The sequence below is a fragment of the Dendropsophus ebraccatus genome, chromosome 15 (genome assembly GCF_027789765.1).
Source record: "Dendropsophus ebraccatus isolate aDenEbr1 chromosome 15, aDenEbr1.pat, whole genome shotgun sequence".
Classification (NCBI taxonomy): Eukaryota; Metazoa; Chordata; class Amphibia; order Anura; family Hylidae; genus Dendropsophus; species Dendropsophus ebraccatus.
Window position 1 is genome coordinate 66,581,979 of NC_091468.1, and position 19,610 is coordinate 66,601,588.

The 19,610-nt window shown below is 47.5% G+C and overlaps 1 protein-coding gene across 4 annotated transcripts in view; it reads right to left on the reverse strand.

The window, feature by feature from the left end:
• PLEKHG1 (pleckstrin homology and RhoGEF domain containing G1) overlaps positions 1–19,610 on the reverse strand; it is a 158,530-nt gene that overhangs the window by 45,402 nt on the left and 93,518 nt on the right. For all 4 annotated transcript variants that reach the window (XM_069954492.1, XM_069954489.1, XM_069954490.1 and 1 more), the window contains one exon: positions 245–786. In XM_069954492.1, the coding sequence (XP_069810593.1) occupies positions 245–670 (426 nt within the window). In that variant the 5' untranslated portion in view covers positions 671–786. The remainder of the gene's footprint in view (positions 1–244; positions 787–19,610) is intronic.

Consider the following 19,610-nt stretch of genomic DNA (forward strand, 5'->3'; position numbering starts at 1 on the left):
AATCGGCACCCAGGGCTCATACCGCTCAAACCTTTACCTGGACCAGGGATGGGGAACCATTGGACCTCCAGCTGTTGCAAAACTACAATTCCCATCAAGCCTGGACAGCCAAAGCTTTCCCCATCCCTGCCCTAGACATATCGCCCTCCATATTCCCAGTAGTTACTCAAGTAAAAGTCACCATATTCATGTCAGTTACAAGCTAAAGAACACGTTTTACGGTTTTCCAAACCATTACTCTTACCTCAACAATGCTTTTCAAGTCTTGTACATATGTCCTTTCAGTCTGGAGGATTTCTTGGACCACTCTATCTACGTACATGAGCTTTGGACTGGTTGGCTCCACAATGTCAGCTTTTGAACAGTTCTTGACAGATCCTTTGGACTCTTTCCATGGTATAGTCCTCCTCTCATCGGTATATTTTTCCCTGGCACTTCCATGGCTTTGTTGTCTGCTGTACATAGTCTGAAGTTCATCATTGGACAGTTGACGGGAAGGAACGAGTTCCAGTTTTATGGCTCCAGCTTCTTTATCCTGGTGATACAAACCCATGTGGCTGTTTGATGCTAAGGTCATCCGACTCCCAAATGAACAGTGACTATCCCGGGAGGAGGCGGAAGAGGATGTTGAACCAAAACTAACAGGTCTATCGCTGTCTGAGAGCTCCATGGTTTTGATCCCACGATAGCTGAAATGACTGCTTGTACTGTGCAGATCTCCTGTCGGCCTGGGACTTGGCGGTTCTGTGACCGAAATTAGAGAATCAAGTGGCAAGTGGTAATCGTCTGTAGAATAAAACACAGATGGCATTTTATATTACAATTCTTCATCAGATAGAGGAGTCACATTATCAACAAAAACAGTTCAACGGAGCGATAATGAAATACTAGCAAGAGGATGAAGTGCTTGCTACTTTTGGGAAGCCATGCTCTTACCAATTCTCCAGCATCCAGCTGTACCAGAATTGTGGTAAATAGCTGTATCCTTAAAGGGGTACTCCAGCGGGGGGGGGGGGGGGGGGCACTTTTTTGCTGGGACCTGGGAGGAGATGGCTGAGGGAAAAAGACGTCCACTCACCTCCCCGATTCCAGCGGCGGAGCCCGCATTGCAGCGCTCCGGTTCCCGGCTGCTTCCTGGTGACTGACGCGGGCCTGAGACGTGACGTCTCAGGTCCGCTCAGCCAGTCAGTGAAGGTGGCGGGATCCGTTTCAAGTCCGCTCAGATCCCGCCTCCTTCACAGAGTGGCTGAGCGGACCTGAGACGTCACGTCTCGGGCCCGCATCAGACACCTGGAAGCGGCCGGGAACCGGGCACCGGAGTGCCGCGATGCGGGACCCGCCGCTTGAACCGGGGAGGTGAGTGGACGTCTTTTCCCTCGGCCACCTCCTCCCCGGTCCCAGCAAAAAAGTGCCCCCCCGCTGGAGTACCCCTTTAAAGAGGGTCATCCAGGCTTAGGAAAACAAAGCCACTTTCTTCTAGAAACCCTCAGCACCCTCAGCACCTCTCCTGTCCTCAGCTGGGTGTGGTTTCGTAGCTTAGTTGCATTGAAGTGAATGTGGCTGAATTCTAATACCACAGACAAAGCTGAATAATAGAAGGTGGTGCTGTTTTTGCAAGAAAGTAGCTGTGCTTTTTCTAATCCTGGATAACCCCTTTAAAAGGAGAAGTCTGGGGTACGTCATTTAAAAAAAAAAAAAAAAAAAAAAAAAAAACAGCTGAGGAGGAGGTGGCTGAACATAACATAACATAATACTTACCTCCCCGGCTCCAGCACTAGGATCCACAGTCCTCTGCTCCGGTTCCCGGTCTGAGCGGGGACCTGGATCGTGTCAGCCAGTCACTAGCCAAGCTGGGACCCCGCTATGGCTGCTGACACGTCACGTACCAGGGTCCCCGCTCAGACCAGAAGGGGCTGGGGGACCGGGAACCGAAGCGGAGGACAGCGGACCCCATTGCTGGGACTGGGAAGGTAAGGGCCTGTTGTTACATCCAGCCACCTCCTCCCTGCCACTTTTCAAAAAATGACGGACCCCGGACCTCTCCTTCAATGCTTTGCAGATTAAGTATCCCCTGTGCAAATAAATGACATCAAAGTACACCAGAGGTATCATCATCTACTGTGCTGTACCCTAAAAACATTAGGAAAATTTCCCTTACTCTCAGAGTCACACGTTGTAGAACACTGCCCTACAGACATGATGTGTACCCTGCTGAGGTAGACATGCTACTATGTTCTATGCCAGACCCTGGCAGTGTACGGCCCATGGGCCACATCCAGTCCGCTTGGGGGGTTGGAAGGCCTTCAAAAATCAGTCCGAATACTCATGTGGCATCATGGGAAATTAATTGCCCACCCCTGATCTATCCTATACGTCCAATATACAGAGAGGTTTTAAAATGCACAGAACACTATGGGGGAAATTTATCAAACATGGTGTAAAGTGAAACTGGCTCAGTTGCCCCTAGCAACCAATCAGATTCCACCTTTCATTTTCCAAAGAGTCTGTGAGGAATGGAAGTTGGAATCTGATTGGTTGCTAGGGGCAACTAAGACAATTCTACTTTACACCAAGTTTGATAAATCTCCCCCTATATGCGGTACTTATTATCCAATGCACTTATACGGCGCTAATCCTACGACTGCTATTGACTCGGCCTACGGCTTGTTTAGCAGTCCTGATAAAGCAGTTAATAGTTATTCTCTTCTCATTCTTTTCACTTAAAAGACAATGTAATCTCCATTACACAGAAAAACAAGCTTTTATGGTTAATCCTAACAAATTCCATACGTCTGCTATCTGGCCATTGATAAGCGCCTACATACCGTACACACGGCCATAAGTGACGGTTACCTGTAAGGACAGATTTAGCCGCTATAAAAGAACGTAAGGGATTCGGAAAGATTGAGGACAACTATTTGCTACAAGACAAGGACTGAAGTCGGAGGACAGTGAGATGACACATGTGAAGCAGCGCTGGGTATCCTTGGGGTGGACGACTGCTCCCACTCCAGCTACTGAATAGCAAGAAAACAAAGATGGCCATTATTCTCTATCGGCCACATATAAAGCACAGAAGGAGATTGTACGCTTGAAACGCAACTGAAAATTGCTACTTGGATTCAGCTGCCTGAGGTCACCTACCAGCAACACTACAGCTGACATTGTTTGTTCATTACATGCTACCCCCCCTAGCAATTGTTTTGATGGGGTCGTGTCACGGCCGTTAAAACCATAGCTAAGATGCCAGGAGCTTTTGTTTGGGGTCGGGGGAGGGGGGGGATGGGGCTGTGATATTGTATTAGAAGATTATGGCTATATGCACATGGGTGTTATAAGGATCGGAGTGGGGCACAAGCTCATGGATTCATATGGTAACTCCGTGTGCACCAACGTGACAAACAATTAACCAATTTACATCAACAATAAAGGAAAAAACGTTTGCAAAACCGCCATCGCTTTATAAGACGCACCCCTGGTTTAGACAACTGAAAAGAGGGAAAAAACTATATATATATATTTAATGTTAATAAACGTCCCTGGTGGTCTAAGGCAGTGGAGGAGTTAATGCAGTGAATGGGGTCAAAATTTATTGAAATGACAGAGCATGTTAAAGGGGTTGTCCAGTAAAAATCTTTTTCAAATCAATATAGATTTGTAATTTACTAAAAAAAATCAAGTCTTCCCATACTTATCAGCTGCCGTATGTCTTGTTTTATTTTCAGTCTGACACAGTGCTGACTTCTCTGGCCGAGACAGGAACTGTCCAGAGCAGGAGAGGTTTTCTATGGGGATTCCTATAGAAAGCTTTTCCTACTCTGGACAGTTCCTGTCTCGGCCAGAGATGTCAGCACTGTGTCAGACTGAAAATAAAACAACAGGACATACGGCAGCTGATAAGTATGGGAAGACTTGAGATTTTTTAAGAAGTAAATTAAAACACTTGTCTCTTTCTGGCGGCTTCATAGGAATGAAAAGAGGAGTGGATCACATGCTGCATTGAGGCTGTATTCATAATACAGAAGCCAGGGGCCGATGCGGAGATGGGCGGGGGGTACGGAGGTCGGACCACCTGCAACATCTTCAATCTGCTGCGTACTTGACCAATATAAATTGGTCAAATAGAAATCTTGTTGGTTTCTGTGGATAACTGACATTACCAGAACCTATGGCCTCACTTTGCTTCTATGCCACAAATACAATATATATGTATATATAGCAAGACGATTTGTTCACTGGGAAAAACAATGGAGTAATGAACCACTTAGCCGCATTCCCAAGGAAATGTCATGCCTCTCTAAAATAAGTCTCATTATTGTTCCCGTCTTCCATAAATTTCGTTTCACTTCCCTCTCCTAGCAGGCTACGCCCTGTGCAGGAATATACAGCGTATCCGCCTTGTGAGTGATGCTACAAGTGTATATATCTATCCTACAGGTATCCATTCATGCGCGAGTCGTTTATTCTACACATTGAGGCGGCCCATACAAAACAGGTGAACTTGTCCATGTCTTCTAAGTCAGGCAAGACCGGGAGAAAAGCAAAAACTACACGGCCAGACGGAGCGGAGTTCAATGGAATCCTGCATGATGCTGCTTTGTGTGGAACGCGGTAATGGGATTCCCCGGAATTATTTTTTTTTTCCGGACAGTGGAAAATGGGATTAGAACTTCAGCTGAAGCATAAAATATTCTTTAGACTCTTCCGTTCAGAAAAATACAGATGGGTCCTATACTGTAGTTATAAGGCTGCTTCTCTATTAAAAAAACTAAAGTTTGCACAATAGGGACATATCAGCAGGTTACATTTGTCTAACCTGCTGATAGTTCCCCTTTTAGAATATTGTAATACCGTGTACAACATTCAGTTACTTTTGTTTTCTTTCCAATAACCATTGGATGCAGCTGGGATTCTTTTTAGCCCACCGCCGTTGTCCCCTACCTTCCCCGCCCATTGCAGAGCAGCTGCATGCAGGACATGAAGACAGTCACCCACCACCAACCCAAATATTCCCTTTCATTGCCGTCACTTGTAAATGTGCAGGCAAGGGATCAAGAGGCCCATCCCTTATCTCCAGATGTAGAGCTGCACACAGTCTCCCGTTATCCCTTCATCAGCCGCCATACTGCACCCTGTCCCTGCTGTGCTGTACGAGTGTGCTGTGGTGAGCTCCCCCTGATGGCAGGAAGCTACCATACAGTAAGCTCTGTCCCTGCTGTGCTGTATGGGTGTGCTGTGGTGAACTGGTTGCGCCTGGTGGCCGGAAGCAGCCATACTGTATGCTGTCCCTGCTGTGCTGTATGAGTGTGCTGTAGTGAACCCCCCCTGGTGGCAGGAAGCTGCCATACTGTATGCTGTCCCTGCTGTGCTGTACTAGTGTACTGTGGTGAGCTCCCCCTGGTGGCCGGAAACAGCCATACCACATGCTGTCCCTGTTGTGCATGCGACATGTGAATTCTTCTTCATAAAAAATAAGACATCCCCTGAAAATAAGACCTAGCACATCTTTGAAGCAAAAAATCTAAAACCCTTTTAAGGAAACATGGTAGTACAGGCCCTCATACAGTATGTCAGCTGGACCTCCTGAATAAAAACCGGTACCCCTCCCCCCACCCCAATCAATTCCAAGCAGGTTTGAATCTGGAAGCAGTTTCTACTAAAAAGTGTTAAAAAAAATAACTAACCAGTTGTCATGATTCTAAGCCATCTTGGGTCGTAAAGCCCCGAAAATAGTTAAGCAGAAAAATAAAGCGATTATCTGTAATAAGGAAATTCTGATAGACTTGAGGTTTTAGAAAAAAAATAAAAAAATAAAATAAAAACAGCCTATTATTGTCATCTAGAGAAAGGCTTTCTGTTTCCTATCAGAGAGATACACACGGCCAGACGGCCACATTGTACATGGGGGGGGGGGGGGGGGGGGGGGGGTAGCGGGCTTCTCTGTATCTCACCACAGAGGAATGTCCTTGTAGAGTGAATGAATCCATCCCGACCCACATCATAAAGCCTCTCTCAGTGCAGCGGCCCAAATCATAGAGCCCCTCTCAGTGCAGCGGCCCACATGATAAAGCCCCTCTCAGTGCAGCGGCCCACATGATAAAGCCCCTCTCAGTGCAGCGGCCCACATCATAAAGCCCCTCTCAGTGCAGCGGCCCACATCATAAAGCCCCTCTCAGTGCAGCGGCCCACATGATAAAGCCCCTCTCAGTGCAGCGGCCCACATGATAAAGCCCCTCTCAGTGCAGCGGCCCACATGATAAAGCCCCTCTCATCCGCTGTCATCTACCAGCAAACACTATGGACAAATGGCTCCCGGCCTACGTCTGTGCCAGGATGACCTCATTGGGTAAACCAATACTCTTTGCCTAACTCAACCTACTCACCATGGGATATAGCATGAGTCAGCTTATACCTGGGAACATGTGTAGTATACCAGAGCATGGTTCCTGTGGCTGGGCTGAGGATGGCACCTGTCTACAAGCAGTTTATTGTCTATTCTAGGAGTTAACATGTTTTATGTGCAACTATTCTGTGTATTTCTGTGTACCAGTAACTGGCAGGCAGAGATGGGTTACATGCTTACACTGCACACTACACAACAGCGACATCTACTGACCTTGGTGGGAACTGCTCTAGGTAGTGTGATAAGCTTAGGAAGTTGCTAGAAGGGGGTGTGGTTATGCAGATAGGCCCCCTATATAAGGCTGGCTGTTGCAGTGCTTAGCTGAGACAAGTGAGACAAGTGAGACAAGCTGAGACAGGAGACAAGTGACCAGCTGTAGAGGGAATAACATCACCTCAGGAGATCACCACAGAGAGAAAAGCTGCTGAGGGGAACAAGGAGAAAGATCTTACACAGAGCAGCAAGAGAACAGACAGCTGGAGGTGAGAGAAAGAGAGACTTTGAGAGACAGTTTGTCAGGTGCCCCCTCAGGAAAGGGCCAGCACATATACAGTCAGTGGGAATCCTAAAGACAGACACCCAGTGGAGAGACTTGGCTGTAGGAGGGAGCCGAGTTAACTTAGCCTCGGCACCCATCTTCCTGACATTCGGGGGGTAGGATTGACTAGGACCCCTGGATCCTCTGGGAACCGAAAGTTGTGGCCTAAGGCCCGGCCCAGTAATTTTGCAGGAAACTCCCTGGCAGACAGGGAGGGGAAAAGCAGACTCAAGCACCATTGGGAGAAGTCCACAGGATCACCGTGCTCACCAGCGTCCCACACGTACTGGCAGACCAGGACCTAAGGCAGGTCGTCTCTCTTCACACCACCAGGCTCTCACAAGCACAGTAGCTCAGTCAAAGCCGCCAGTATTTATCACTGTATGCTAAAGGACTGTATAACACCTGCAAGTCTTACAGTAAAGGAGTTGTTGTTACACTGCCTCCCTCCTTGTCTCCCTGTTGTCTGGTCCACCTGCACCACACCACCATCAAGGGCCATATTACCAGGCAGCAGTATTTTGGGGTTGGCCCCGGGGGAACTACAAGTCCACACCACCGACCACCTTACACACGGGTGCAGCCCCCCTACAGAAACCGCTGCAGCAGCCACAGAAGAGAGAGAGATACCCGGGAAGCGCCAGAGAGTCCCCCTGTACCTGCAGAAGCCCTCGTGCCCACCTGTGACCGTGACAAGTTCCAGCCATCCTGCAGGTATAGCACACTCTCCCCCTGCAGCCCTCAGTGCATCCCCTCACAGAGGAGCTCAGCGCCACGCTACCAGGAGAGACTACCATCACCATCATCCTCTCCTCACTCCCCTCACTCTCTTCCCGTTACCCCGGCTCGCTGCAAGTTCTCTTTTGGCGTCACGAACAGGATAGGCTGTGTGCCTGTCACAAAGTACCAACACCTCAGCTGTGAGAAAACTGCCCTCAAGTGTGTGCTAACCGCAAAAGAGGGGGAACACTGTACCCACAGAGACTTTAACTGTATGCTGCTTGTGAGAAAAGACTGCTAAAGTGTTTCTGCTACTGTTTTACTGAACTGTTTCGCCTGAGAGAAACTTTGCTTAAAAGAGGGGGAAGATGGAACCCATATCCCTGCGTGTAGATTTGCAGATGTTCAGCATGGACCTTGCTTTATTGAAAGAGACTTTACAAGCCACCATGTTTGTTTCACTGTGCCACCTTTACTGTGCTCTCAGAGACTTTGCCACTATCCTAAAAAAGAAGGATTTGTTTGCTGCGTCACAGTCGCAGTGCACCGCCCCTCAAGGGGTTAACTACAGCTCCGCTGAAGCGCGGGAAAGAGTAAGTCCCGCCTCACCTCAGAGCAGCTACGCAGCACCACAACAGCAACGGTCGCCCGCCAAGTCTCCTAGAGGTCTGCACAGACAGCGCTTCCGGAGTCCACTGTGTGCCGCCATCTTGGGTGAGTCCCAGCCTCATAGGAAAAAGAGCGCCTCCGTCCCACACAGGAAGTGGGCGGAGCCTGGACCGCCCGGAAAAGGAGGGGGTTCAGTAGCGAGCAGCATGGCGAGCAAGCAACAACCCGAGACCGGAGTTCCCGCATCCGCTATGTCTGCCAACCCGGACGGCAGGCCTGAGCCGCAGCCTGCCCCTCACTCCTCGGAGCAGGTCTGCATTAGTATGCCTCCGGACGCAGCGCTCGAGACAGCCGACCCAGAAGAGACAGGGGCGCTAGAGGCTCCACCGCGCCAAGTTCCTGTCATACCCTGGGAGGAAGGGGCAGCGATACAACCCCGGTTGATGGACGGTCGGCCACCGAGCCCAGAGGAATCCGTGATCCCCAAATGGTGTTTTGGGGACGAAGGCTGCCTGCAGCAGATCCTCACAGAGATCCGGGAAGCCAACACAGTCCAGGGAACCCAGCCCCGACAGCGGCCAAGCACCGACACCGACCAAAAGTATCGGCAGTTTTACCAGGAGAGGATGGACCGAGAGCGGGAGATCCGCCGGAGGCTGAAGGAGCCCACCGAGAAGGACGCACGCCCCTTACGGCTGCAAGGGACAGTACGTGAGTTCAGCCGGGACCGGGGGTATGGGTTTATTGAGGACAACCACGGGCCCAAGTGGTATTTCGTGAACCGGGCTTCAGTGAAACGCCCTGACCTGCCGGAACACTTACACTCCCTGTTCCCAGGAGAACAGGTGGAGTTTACCCCCATGCTGGGACCCCGAGGGTGGTGGGCAGCGGGTGTCACCAGGGTACCGCCCCCACCTTATAACGGCCTAGATGAGGACTGGTCAGAAGACCCCCACAGACCCTCCGTAGCCCTCCGAGAGACCCCAGAGGGCCTAAGTCTGTTGCCGCTACCACCCCCAGGCTCTGATGGGAGTGCTCCCAGCGCCAGCACGGCTGAACCAGCGCCTTCTCCCCCTTCAGCCCCAGCAGTAGCTGCAGAAGCGGCTCCGCCTGCCCCGGTCCCTACTGTCCCAGCTCCAGCGGTACCCACCGTCACCTTAGAGGTACCACCTAAGCAAGTAGAGGCCACCCTGGTGGTTGCAAAGCCTGTGACCACCGCAACCTGGTCCACAAGCCCTCCGGGTGTCCGGGACGTCGCCACCACCACCATTGTGGAGGCGAATGCCACCTGGCATATGCACTTAGCGCCAGGAGTGAAGGTGCTCAGTGGTCCTAGCACATCCACAGGAGAGGAGAAAGCAGTGCCTGCAGGGGTCTCGGCCGAGTCCTCCATCCCCACACCATCAGGAGTAGCAGCAGCACAGCTACCAGCGTTTCCGCCACTCCCACCAGGTGAAGAGCGACCACCCTTATCCAGCGCTAAGGGCAGAGCCGCCATCTTGGCTCTCTACAAGATGCAGCAGCGCTGAGTTTGTCTGAGGTACTTTTACCCACTGTTGGCAGGAATGCCCTAGTTACCCCAGGAACTACTACAAGTTAACTGTTTATTGCAACGTTTAAGTGCTATGTGCCTGGCATCTGCCATGATCCAAAGTATACTTTTATAAAGTTTTATGTGTGCTGCAACGTTTTCTTATCTAAGTAAAAGTGCCTGGTTCTTAAACCATGTAATGTGGTCATTCCAAAGTATTGCATTTAAAGTGCTCTTGTTTTGGGGGGGTTATGTTTTTGTTGGGGTTTAGTGTGTTAAAAAGACACACATATGCCATGGACTGCCCACTCCAGTGTTCCACTTTAACTCAGACACTCTAATGGACGCTACCCAGGTCATGTGCCAAAGAGTTTGTTTGCACTACTACACTGTTATTGCAGCCATGTGTATTGCTTGTCTAAAGAACCACTCTAATATGGACGCTGTGCTAAGTGCCAATAGAGAGACTTTAAGAGTTCCCTGTTGGGCAGGAGCCCACTATGTTTACAAAATTGTTTGCACTACATTTGCCTATGTGCCTAACCAAACTTTTACACTTTTATACAGGTATGGTGCCTTTTATTTGTGTTTCCAGCTTTCATCCTCGCCCCAGCCCGTCGCCGAGGCCGGCTTATTTTTAGAGGGGGAATTATGTAGTATACCAGAGCATGGTTCCTGTGGCTGGGCTGAGGATGGCACCTGTCTACAAGCAGTTTATTGTCTATTCTAGGAGTTAACATGTTTTATGTGCAACTATTCTGTGTATTTCTCTGTACCAGTAACTGGCAGGCAGAGATGGGTTACATGCTTACACTGCACACTACACAACAGCGACATCTACTGACCTTGGTGGGAACTGCTCTAGGTAGTGTGATAAGCTTAGGAAGTTGCTAGAAGGGGGTGTGGTTATGCAGATAGGCCCCCTATATAAGGCTGGCTGTTGCAGTGCTTAGCTGAGACAAGTGAGACAAGTGAGACAAGCTGAGACAGGAGACAAGTGACCAGCTGTAGAGGGAACAACATCACCTCAGGAGATCACCACAGAGAGAAAAGCTGCTGAGGGGAACAAGGAGAAAGATCTTACACAGAGCAGCAAGAGAACAGACAGCTGGAGGTGAGAGAGAGAGAGACCCTGAGAGACAGTTTGTCAGGTGCCCCCTCAGGAAAGGGCCAGCACATATACAGTCAGTGGGAATCCTAAAGACAGACACCCAGTGGAGAGACTTGGCTGTAGGAGGGAGCAGAGTTAACTTAGCCTCGGCACCCATCTTCCTGACATTCGGGGGGTAGGATTGACTAGGACCCCTGGATCCTCTGGGAACCGAAAGTTGTGGCCTAAGGCCCGGCCCAGTAATTTTGCAGGAAACTCCCTGGCAGACAGGGAGGGGAAAAGCAGACTCAAGCACCATTGGGAGAAGTCCACAGGATCACCGTGCTCACCAGCGTCCCACACGTACTGGCAGACCAGGACCTAAGGCAGGTCGTCTCTCTTCACACCACCAGGCTCTCACAAGCACAGTAGCTCAGTCAAAGCCGCCAGTATTTATCACTGTATGCTAAAGGACTGTATAACACCTGCAAGTCTTACAGTAAAGGAGTTGTTGTTACACTGCCTCCCTCCTTGTCTCCCTGTTGTCTGGTCCACCTGCACCACACCACCATCAAGGGCCATATTACCAGGCAGCAGTATTTTGGGGTTGGCCCCGGGGGAACTACAAGTCCACACCACCGACCACCTTACACACGGGTGCAGCCCCCCTACAGAAACCGCTGCAGCAGCCACAGAAGAGAGAGAGATACCCGGGAAGCGCCAGAGAGTCCCCCTGTACCTGCAGAAGCCCTCGTGCCCACCTGTGACCGTGACAAGTTCCAGCCATCCTGCAGGTATAGCACACTCTCCCCCTGCAGCCCTCAGTGCATCCCCTCACAGAGGAGCTCAGCGCCACGCTACCAGGAGAGACTACCATCACCATCATCCTCTCCTCACTCCCCTCACTCTCTTCCCGTTACCCCGGCTCGCTGCACATGGAAGCACAACAGGTCTGGAGGAAACCCGACCCGCACACCGGCTTTGCCGTCTCCTAATACGACTACTACTTCACCCCCCCCCCCCGCCTCCCCCTTTAAATGTGAGGAACTTCAGACTCCAGCAAGGATAAGAGCCTTAAATGAAACATGACATCATTGAATTCAGCGGAGAACAATAGCCGTCACTGTGGGTCGCCTTAAATAATACACTCCACTGAGCGCCACCCCTCCAAATTCTTGACTGCAGAAAGGCGGCTGCGCTCCAAAATCTTAAGCAATTTAAGTTCCTTAGCTTCATTTTACAGTAAGTGATAAGGAGCTTTCAGACATTAGGAATGTCTAATACACCTGGGATATTATCAATGGTCATTATTCACAATGCCACTCTGTATCCGCACAGTGCCAGCTCACCCAGCCGCCTCCATCACATTATACCACGCTTCTTTTTATTTGACTGTTAACCCTACGTGAGCTTACATAGTGTGAAGAACTTACAGTACTACTATGAAGAACAGCTACAAGTTACGTGTTACTTTATAGGGAATGGAGAAAACCTCAATAAATAATTCCGTGAAAATTCTTGTCACATACAGAACATTGACACAGTAAGCCATTTTTGCATATAGTTATAGGGGTACTCCAGTGAAAATCTTTTTCTTTCAAATCAATTGGTGTCAGAAAGTTATATAAATTTGTAATTTACTTCTATTAAAAAATATAAAGTCTTCCAGTACTTATCAGCTGCTGTATGTCCTGCAGGAAGTGGTGTATTCTTTCCAGTCTGACACAGTGCTCTCTGCTGCCACCTCTGTCCATGTCAGGAACTGTCCAGAGCAGCAGCAAATCCCCATAGAAAACCTCTCCTGCTCTGGATAGTTCCTGACATGGAAAGAGGTGGCAGCAGAGAGCACTGTGTCAGACTGGAAAGAATATACCACTTCCTGCAGGACATAAAGCAGCTGATAAGTATGGAAAGACTGGATATTTTTAAATAGCAGTAAATTACAAATCTATATAACTTTCTGTAACCACTTGAATTGAAAGAAAAATAATTTTGCCGGAGTACCCCTTTAACATAACCAACGGTTAAAAAGGAACTGACATGTTGGAGAAAATTTTGATCTGTCGATGTCTGAGTGTTCAGACCGTGAACGATCGGGAGAACGAGCCAAGAGAAGTCGCGCTTAGTGCATCTCTCTGTCGGCTCCGTGTGACGTGATGTGACGGCCGTCTGATGGACATCTATGGGACACATCTCCTCACACAGACACAGAGCGGGGAGAAGAGCGCACCACAGGGTGGGAACACTCAAACCCTGACCGTTAAAACTTTTTTTGGTGACAGGTACTCTTTAATCCTGAATCCCGAACTTTTTAATATACTTAGTAAATAAAAACATTCTAAACTTGAAAATGGTGAAGAATTCTAGAAACTAACAGATATGGGTAATAGTAATAAACTGAAACACCAATTATAATAAAAAAGTTAAAGAACGTATTATTTTCCAATGGTTAAAGGGGTAATCCCAAAACGTAACCTGACCCCCTATCCGCAGGGATGGGGATAACTGGGTAAGTATGTAAATAAGAGTTAGTTCCCTAATGTGAAGGTATTACTGTCACCGGCACATCTGTTTCTGTCAGGTAAGTAAACTTAAAATAACCCACATGCTGGTTGGGACAACTTCCCTGGTGGCCACCAGCAATCTGCGGCCTGGTCTCTGACTGGTCTGGCATCTCTAGGTGACAGATTCCCTGGACATTCCATGGCTGCCCTCCTGCAGGTCTCTAACCTCCCAGCTGCTGCTCTAAATAAGCAGAGATTTTATAGTATGAAACCATATTATATACGGCCGAGGTAATAAAAAAAAAATAAAAAAAAAAGTATTTTGAACCCTTAATTTTCTGTTTTTATATAAAGATGTTTCCCATTGGGAAGAAATAGTCAAGATTACAATTTGTCTATGTTACTTAAAGGGGATGTTCAATAAATTTATTTTTCTTTAAGATCAACTGGTGCCGGAAAGTGCCAAAAATTTGTAATTTATTTCTTTTTAAAAATCTCAAGTCTTCCAGTACTTATCAGCTGCTGTATGTCCTGCAGGAAGTGGTGTATCCTTCCCAGTCTGACACAGCGCTCACTGTTGCCACCTCTGTCCATGTCAGGAGGAGAGGTTTTCTATGGGGATTTTCTACTGCCCTGGACAGTTGCGGTCTCAGACAGAGGTGGCAGCTGAGAGTGCTGTGCCAGATTCAAAAGAATCCACCACTTCCTGTTGCACATACAGCGGCTGATAAGTATTGGGAGCTAAAAAAAATTTATACTAATCTATTGCACTTCCTGGCACCAGTTCATTTGAAAGAATTTTTTTGGGGGTGAACAACCCCTTTAAGCAATGTCTTTTCAGCTCCCTGTGGCACTATATTCCCTACAACCTGTTCTGCACTCACTCCGGCTCTCTCTGCAATGCAGTACTTGCTGGTTGCAGAGGGTCTTGGATAAATACAGAACTTCAAAGCAAATCAAAGACATTTGGCCGATGTTCAGAGACTATTACCCACATCATCCATTGATCAGCCGCTCCACCCAGGCCAAAAATGTAAATGAGTCCTGTTATTTGAAGCTGGGCTCTTAGTAAGCACCATATGCTAATTCTGTAGACTCCCGATATAGGATCTCAAATAAAAACAAACAATTGCCTTTTGCTGTAGGAACTGCTCATAAAAGTGTCTGCTGGCCTCCCACATCTGGCTGTAACAATCTGGACATGAAGGGTTTATAGGGAGAAGTGGTCGTGTAAACGCACTGAACAAATGGCCCCAGTTCACCTCCCCCTGAACCTCCCCAGCAATGAAGTCCATTTAACCCCTGTTGTCTTTGCAGCAATCTGCCCTTTCCAGCTATGAGGTTTATACTCCGAACCCTCCATAGGACAAAGCTCCTGGAGCAAACGCTCACGTACCCACATGGAGGGAAGTTTAATTGACTACGAATTGCTTTAGCGGGTGGCTTCATGTAAATTATTATGCAAGTTCTACGGCGGCAAAGACAGATTTCCTCGAGAAACGCGTGTCGCTATCACTAACCCACTGTTTCCTCATCTGCTGTTTTAAAGGGGTTATCAAGCGCTCCAAAATTTTTATGTTGCTGCCACATTAAACAAACATGTTATGCCTACTTCTCTGCACCCCCTGGTGTCCTGATGCACTTTCTGGTGTCTCCCACTGTCTATAGCCACCGTTACTTCTGAGACTTGGGAGTCTTGGTAGTGACAGGCCACTCAGCCAATCACTGGCCATGGCGCTGTCCCATCTCAATCAGTGATTGACTGAGCAGATTGTCACTCCTGAGACCAGCTCTTCTCGGAAGTAACGGTGGGGGACACATGCAACTGTATCAGGACAACAGGGGAGTGCAGAGCGGTAAGTTACTTATATAGTAGCAACATTTTAAAAGTTTTGGCGTGCTGAATAATCCCCTTATAGGGAATTACATTTACGGAATAGGTGCAGAATTTCAAGCGGATTTCGCATGCATGCAGAATCTGCTTGAAACTCCACCCGTAAAAAATTTACATTTCAATTTTTTATTGTGGCGAATTGGCTTTCCGCACATTTGTTCACAGAGTGGAATTTCCATCAGGAGAATTCTATTGCGGATCCGCGTTCCGCCAAAGGAATTGACATTGATTGGGTGGATTTCGATAGAGGAAGTCAATGGGGCTTGAATTCCGCACGAATTCGGCTCAAATTCTAGGTGAGGAATTTCAGGTATAAAACTTTCCTCTTCAATTCCTCGCCTATTGCTCAGTGTGAACACACCCTTATAAGTTGGCTGTTTAAAGGAACGCCATATCAAAACAATTCCGCAGGAGGGCAAACCCTAAATAACTGGGTTTTCTAACTTTTCTTTCATTTCGAATACTACAGAATGGTCATTGGTGGATTCCAGGGATAGAGGATGTAGGCAATGGTGGTCTGGTCCCACCAAGATCAGCAAGCCTGACCAACACTAATCCAATGTGTCCGGGCAACTGATGTTTGTCCTCTAGACCTGCTTTACGGTTCATCCTTACTGACTAATTGTTGCTAAATTGTCAGTGTGCATCTAAACAACAACATAAAACTATTGGAACTATTAACATTGATGGTAAATTCCAAACCACTAATACAACCTACAGTACAGTGAAGGAGAACTGCAAACTGGAAGCCCCTTCTGTCATTGAGGCTGAGGCGTGAAATCTATATAAAGCCCAAGAAGATAAACAAGGCCATTTGTAGGAGGTTAAAGTTCAATGAGTAACTAAAACGGACAAACATTTCACTGGTACCTAATGGAGCATAGACTCAAGTGGCAGTCAACAAATAATAGGGTCAATTAAAGAGATGGATTCTCGAGCAGGGACACTTCAAAGAATCCTAGGACCCTGATGTATAATAGATGATGGTAATTGGGGGACCCTTGAATTGTGCAACAACCAAGTGGGTTTATTGTAGATCAGATCCTGCATTGCAATAAAATAAAGGGAATATATAACAGAGAGGCCGCCCGTGCCGTCGATATGATGCCAGTGGAGTGGTGGCCAATTCAGCAAACCGCTATGTTCACACGAGGTCTTTTGTTGGCCAACTTGTGGCCGTTTCTTTGGATGGCGGCTGTTTCAGTGCCGTTTTGTGCCAATTATGGCCGTAATTTGCATAAAACGGACACATTTTGGCACCAAAATGTCGTAGTCCAAAAACACGTCTCAGAACGGCCAAACCCCCCCCCCCCCCCAAAAACAACATAACCTTAAACTGTGGAAAAAGAGAAGAAAAAAAGCTGTGTCATGAAGGTTGCATAGCCTTCAACTGGATATGTATGTTTTTTATGGGTCATACTATGTTTTTTGTTTCAGTGGAAAAAAAAACATACAGAAACATTACCCAGTCTGTACAAACCAATATTAAATAAAAAGGTATATAACACCTAAAATATACCTGTTGGAGCGTAGTATTGAAATATAATTGTTGCAGAGCTATAAGGCTATGCTCACACACAGTTTTTTCAACCTTAATTTAGTTGTTTTTTTGCTTTTAGTCAGCTCCAACTGAGGCTCACAGAAACTTTGCGAGAACATAGCCTAATAGTTGTAAGGAGCTCGGTGGTAGAATGAACTTCTGTCGCTCATAGACTTGCATGCATTCAGCTGTCACTACGTCATTTCCATCTAAGGGTTTTCCAGTCTGTAAAGTGACCGGCCAGGTATCCTAAAACAAGTCCATCTCGTCACCCAGTTCACAGATCTATTTGAGAACACTTTGAACTCAAGTAGCTGGTAAGGCTTTTGAAGAGACTGGTCTTACAGATTTGTCAAGAGCCCATATAACAGCTGGAGGTAGTGGCGGTCTATACAGAAGGAATAGTACCCCTTTGGAGTGCCCTTTATTCAGTAACACCGCATACAACACTAAAGGAAGGCCTAAAATATTCAGCTTGTGAAGATTTGTCCTAAGAATAGTTGCCCATTGGCCGTTTTCCTTGGTTCAGCAATGTTCCTCCCATACGACATCAGACTCATTGAATCTGAGCCATTAGACTTAGTGCCAACGTTAGTGCTTTGTTTAGTTATTATAACGGATGTACAACATGACAATTTAGAAACAAGGCCAACACATCAGACCATGACCGTCAGGATATCCCGGCAGTTCGCAGAGGATAAAATATGGAGTCACCAATGACGTTTACTGCATTAGGTATATTTGATAAGGAACCGGTCATCACTTTCCTGCTTCCTGGACCTTGAGTCATCATGGTGATCGCCCGTGAACTTGAGTGATATCTCCCTATACCCAAACAGGGAGAGATCTAGCTGTGATGATGGGCTCCCTTTAAGGGTACGTTCACACTTACCGCAGATCCTGTAGGTGTGAACGCACCCTAAAGCAGGGATGGGGAACCTTCAGCCCTCCAGCTGTTGCAAAACATACATAAAACAAATAAACCTGACCAGAGATATAGTCGGGAGAACAATCCTATGGGGGAGCTTGATATTTGGCTTGAATTATCCATCCATTAGGATGCATTACTTCACCATCGGGACACCTGTTAAAAGAATTGACGTTTGCGAAACGTCATAAACCTAGTGGCCACACCAGATGTCCTCAAGGATGAAACTTTCCTTTGAACTGAATTCCTAAAAACCTACATGGTGCTCTGATCCCCTAATAAAGCCGTAGGTGACTGTCTGCGTTGTACGTTTCCAATGTCAGGACTTCTAATAAAGTAGACATTAAGAGAACGGCCGTTGCACGCTCCCCGAGTGTGTGACCAGCAGATGAAGCTAGTGCGATTATAGGGGACAAATGTAAGGAGCTGAAAGTATGCCAACCATTTTTATTACTCCTTTATGTGGACAGCTGTAACTAGGAAGATGCATACTCTCATACTGACAGCTTTAGACATTGTGCACATTTAGGTTCAGTGCTAGGATATAGCACCCATAGCCCTGATAAAGGGAACCTGCTCTCCGATAGAGCCCCTAGTACTTACCCTCCTCCTGCAAGTCCTGCCGCAGAGAAATTGCTGCATACTGAGTGAGCAGATGAGCGAGCAGCAATTTCTCCACAGCAGGAGGACCAGCAGCAGGAGCAGGACTGGCAGGAAGGGGTAAGTATTGGGGGTTCTATAAGGATGTCAAGGGGGGTCTGCCCCAGGTGCCAGGTTCCGTTTAATTTGTAGCTGTAGTTTCAAAAATTTTTGTCAAAAGTTTTGATTGGTCCAGGTCTGTGTGCTCACACCTGCACCGATTGGGAGAACACGTGCTGTAGTGCGGTCCTCTCCTGGCTCGTTCTCCCGATCATTTATGGGTCTGAACAAACAGACCCGGACTGATCAATACTTTTGTTTTCCAAAAAGTTTTATTAAGTTCTGTGGTAAACAGTTAACAGTAATACTTTTGAAGTCTCACTTTAGGGGTGGGTTCACACTGAGGAATTCTCACGGATTTTCAGGCGGATTCCACGGCAAAATGGAATTCCGCCTGTAAAGAATGAACATTGTGGATGTACATTGGCTTTAATGGGCTTGCCGCTTATTTGTTCACACTGCGGAATTTCAGCGCTGAAAATTACGCCGCAGATCTACTTTCCGCCTGAAGAATTGACATGTCAATTCTTTGGCCAGATTCCGCTAGAGGAATCCTATAGAAGTCAATGGGGCTTTAATTCTGCTTGAATTTCGCTCACATTACGCTCAAATTCTGCCACAGCTGAATAGGCGAGGAATTTCAAGCAAAAAAGTTTCTGCTTCAATTCCTCGAGAATTCCTCAGTGTGATAAGCTGTCGGCCGCTCATCGTCTATTACACAGAGAGATGTGCAGCCTGCAGCTGATGATCTGATGACAGGTTGAAAGACACCGGTGTACCGACGAAAGAACATATGCTCGCTCATCGGCTGATCACAGTCTCTATTACAGAGGGAGCTGCCCAAATCAGCAGATTCTATACTACACACAATAGTGGGCAATAGTGGTGCTGTTTCTGGAAGAAAGCTGCATTTTTGTCTAACCCTGGATAACACCATGAAGTCCATTGTAAGAAAAAATAGATGCTTCCCAAACAGATAGGGGTTACCCCTCCTATGCACAGTATATGTCAGACCCATGCCAGTCAGCTGTTTGAAAGGACCAGTGAACAATGTGGTTTCTTCAGTATTTATTTCTGCTCTTATTGTATCCCCGCAGGGTTGTTCTGTTCATTTGAATGGGGAAACACTGCAGCACTTTCTACGGCTGTTATTA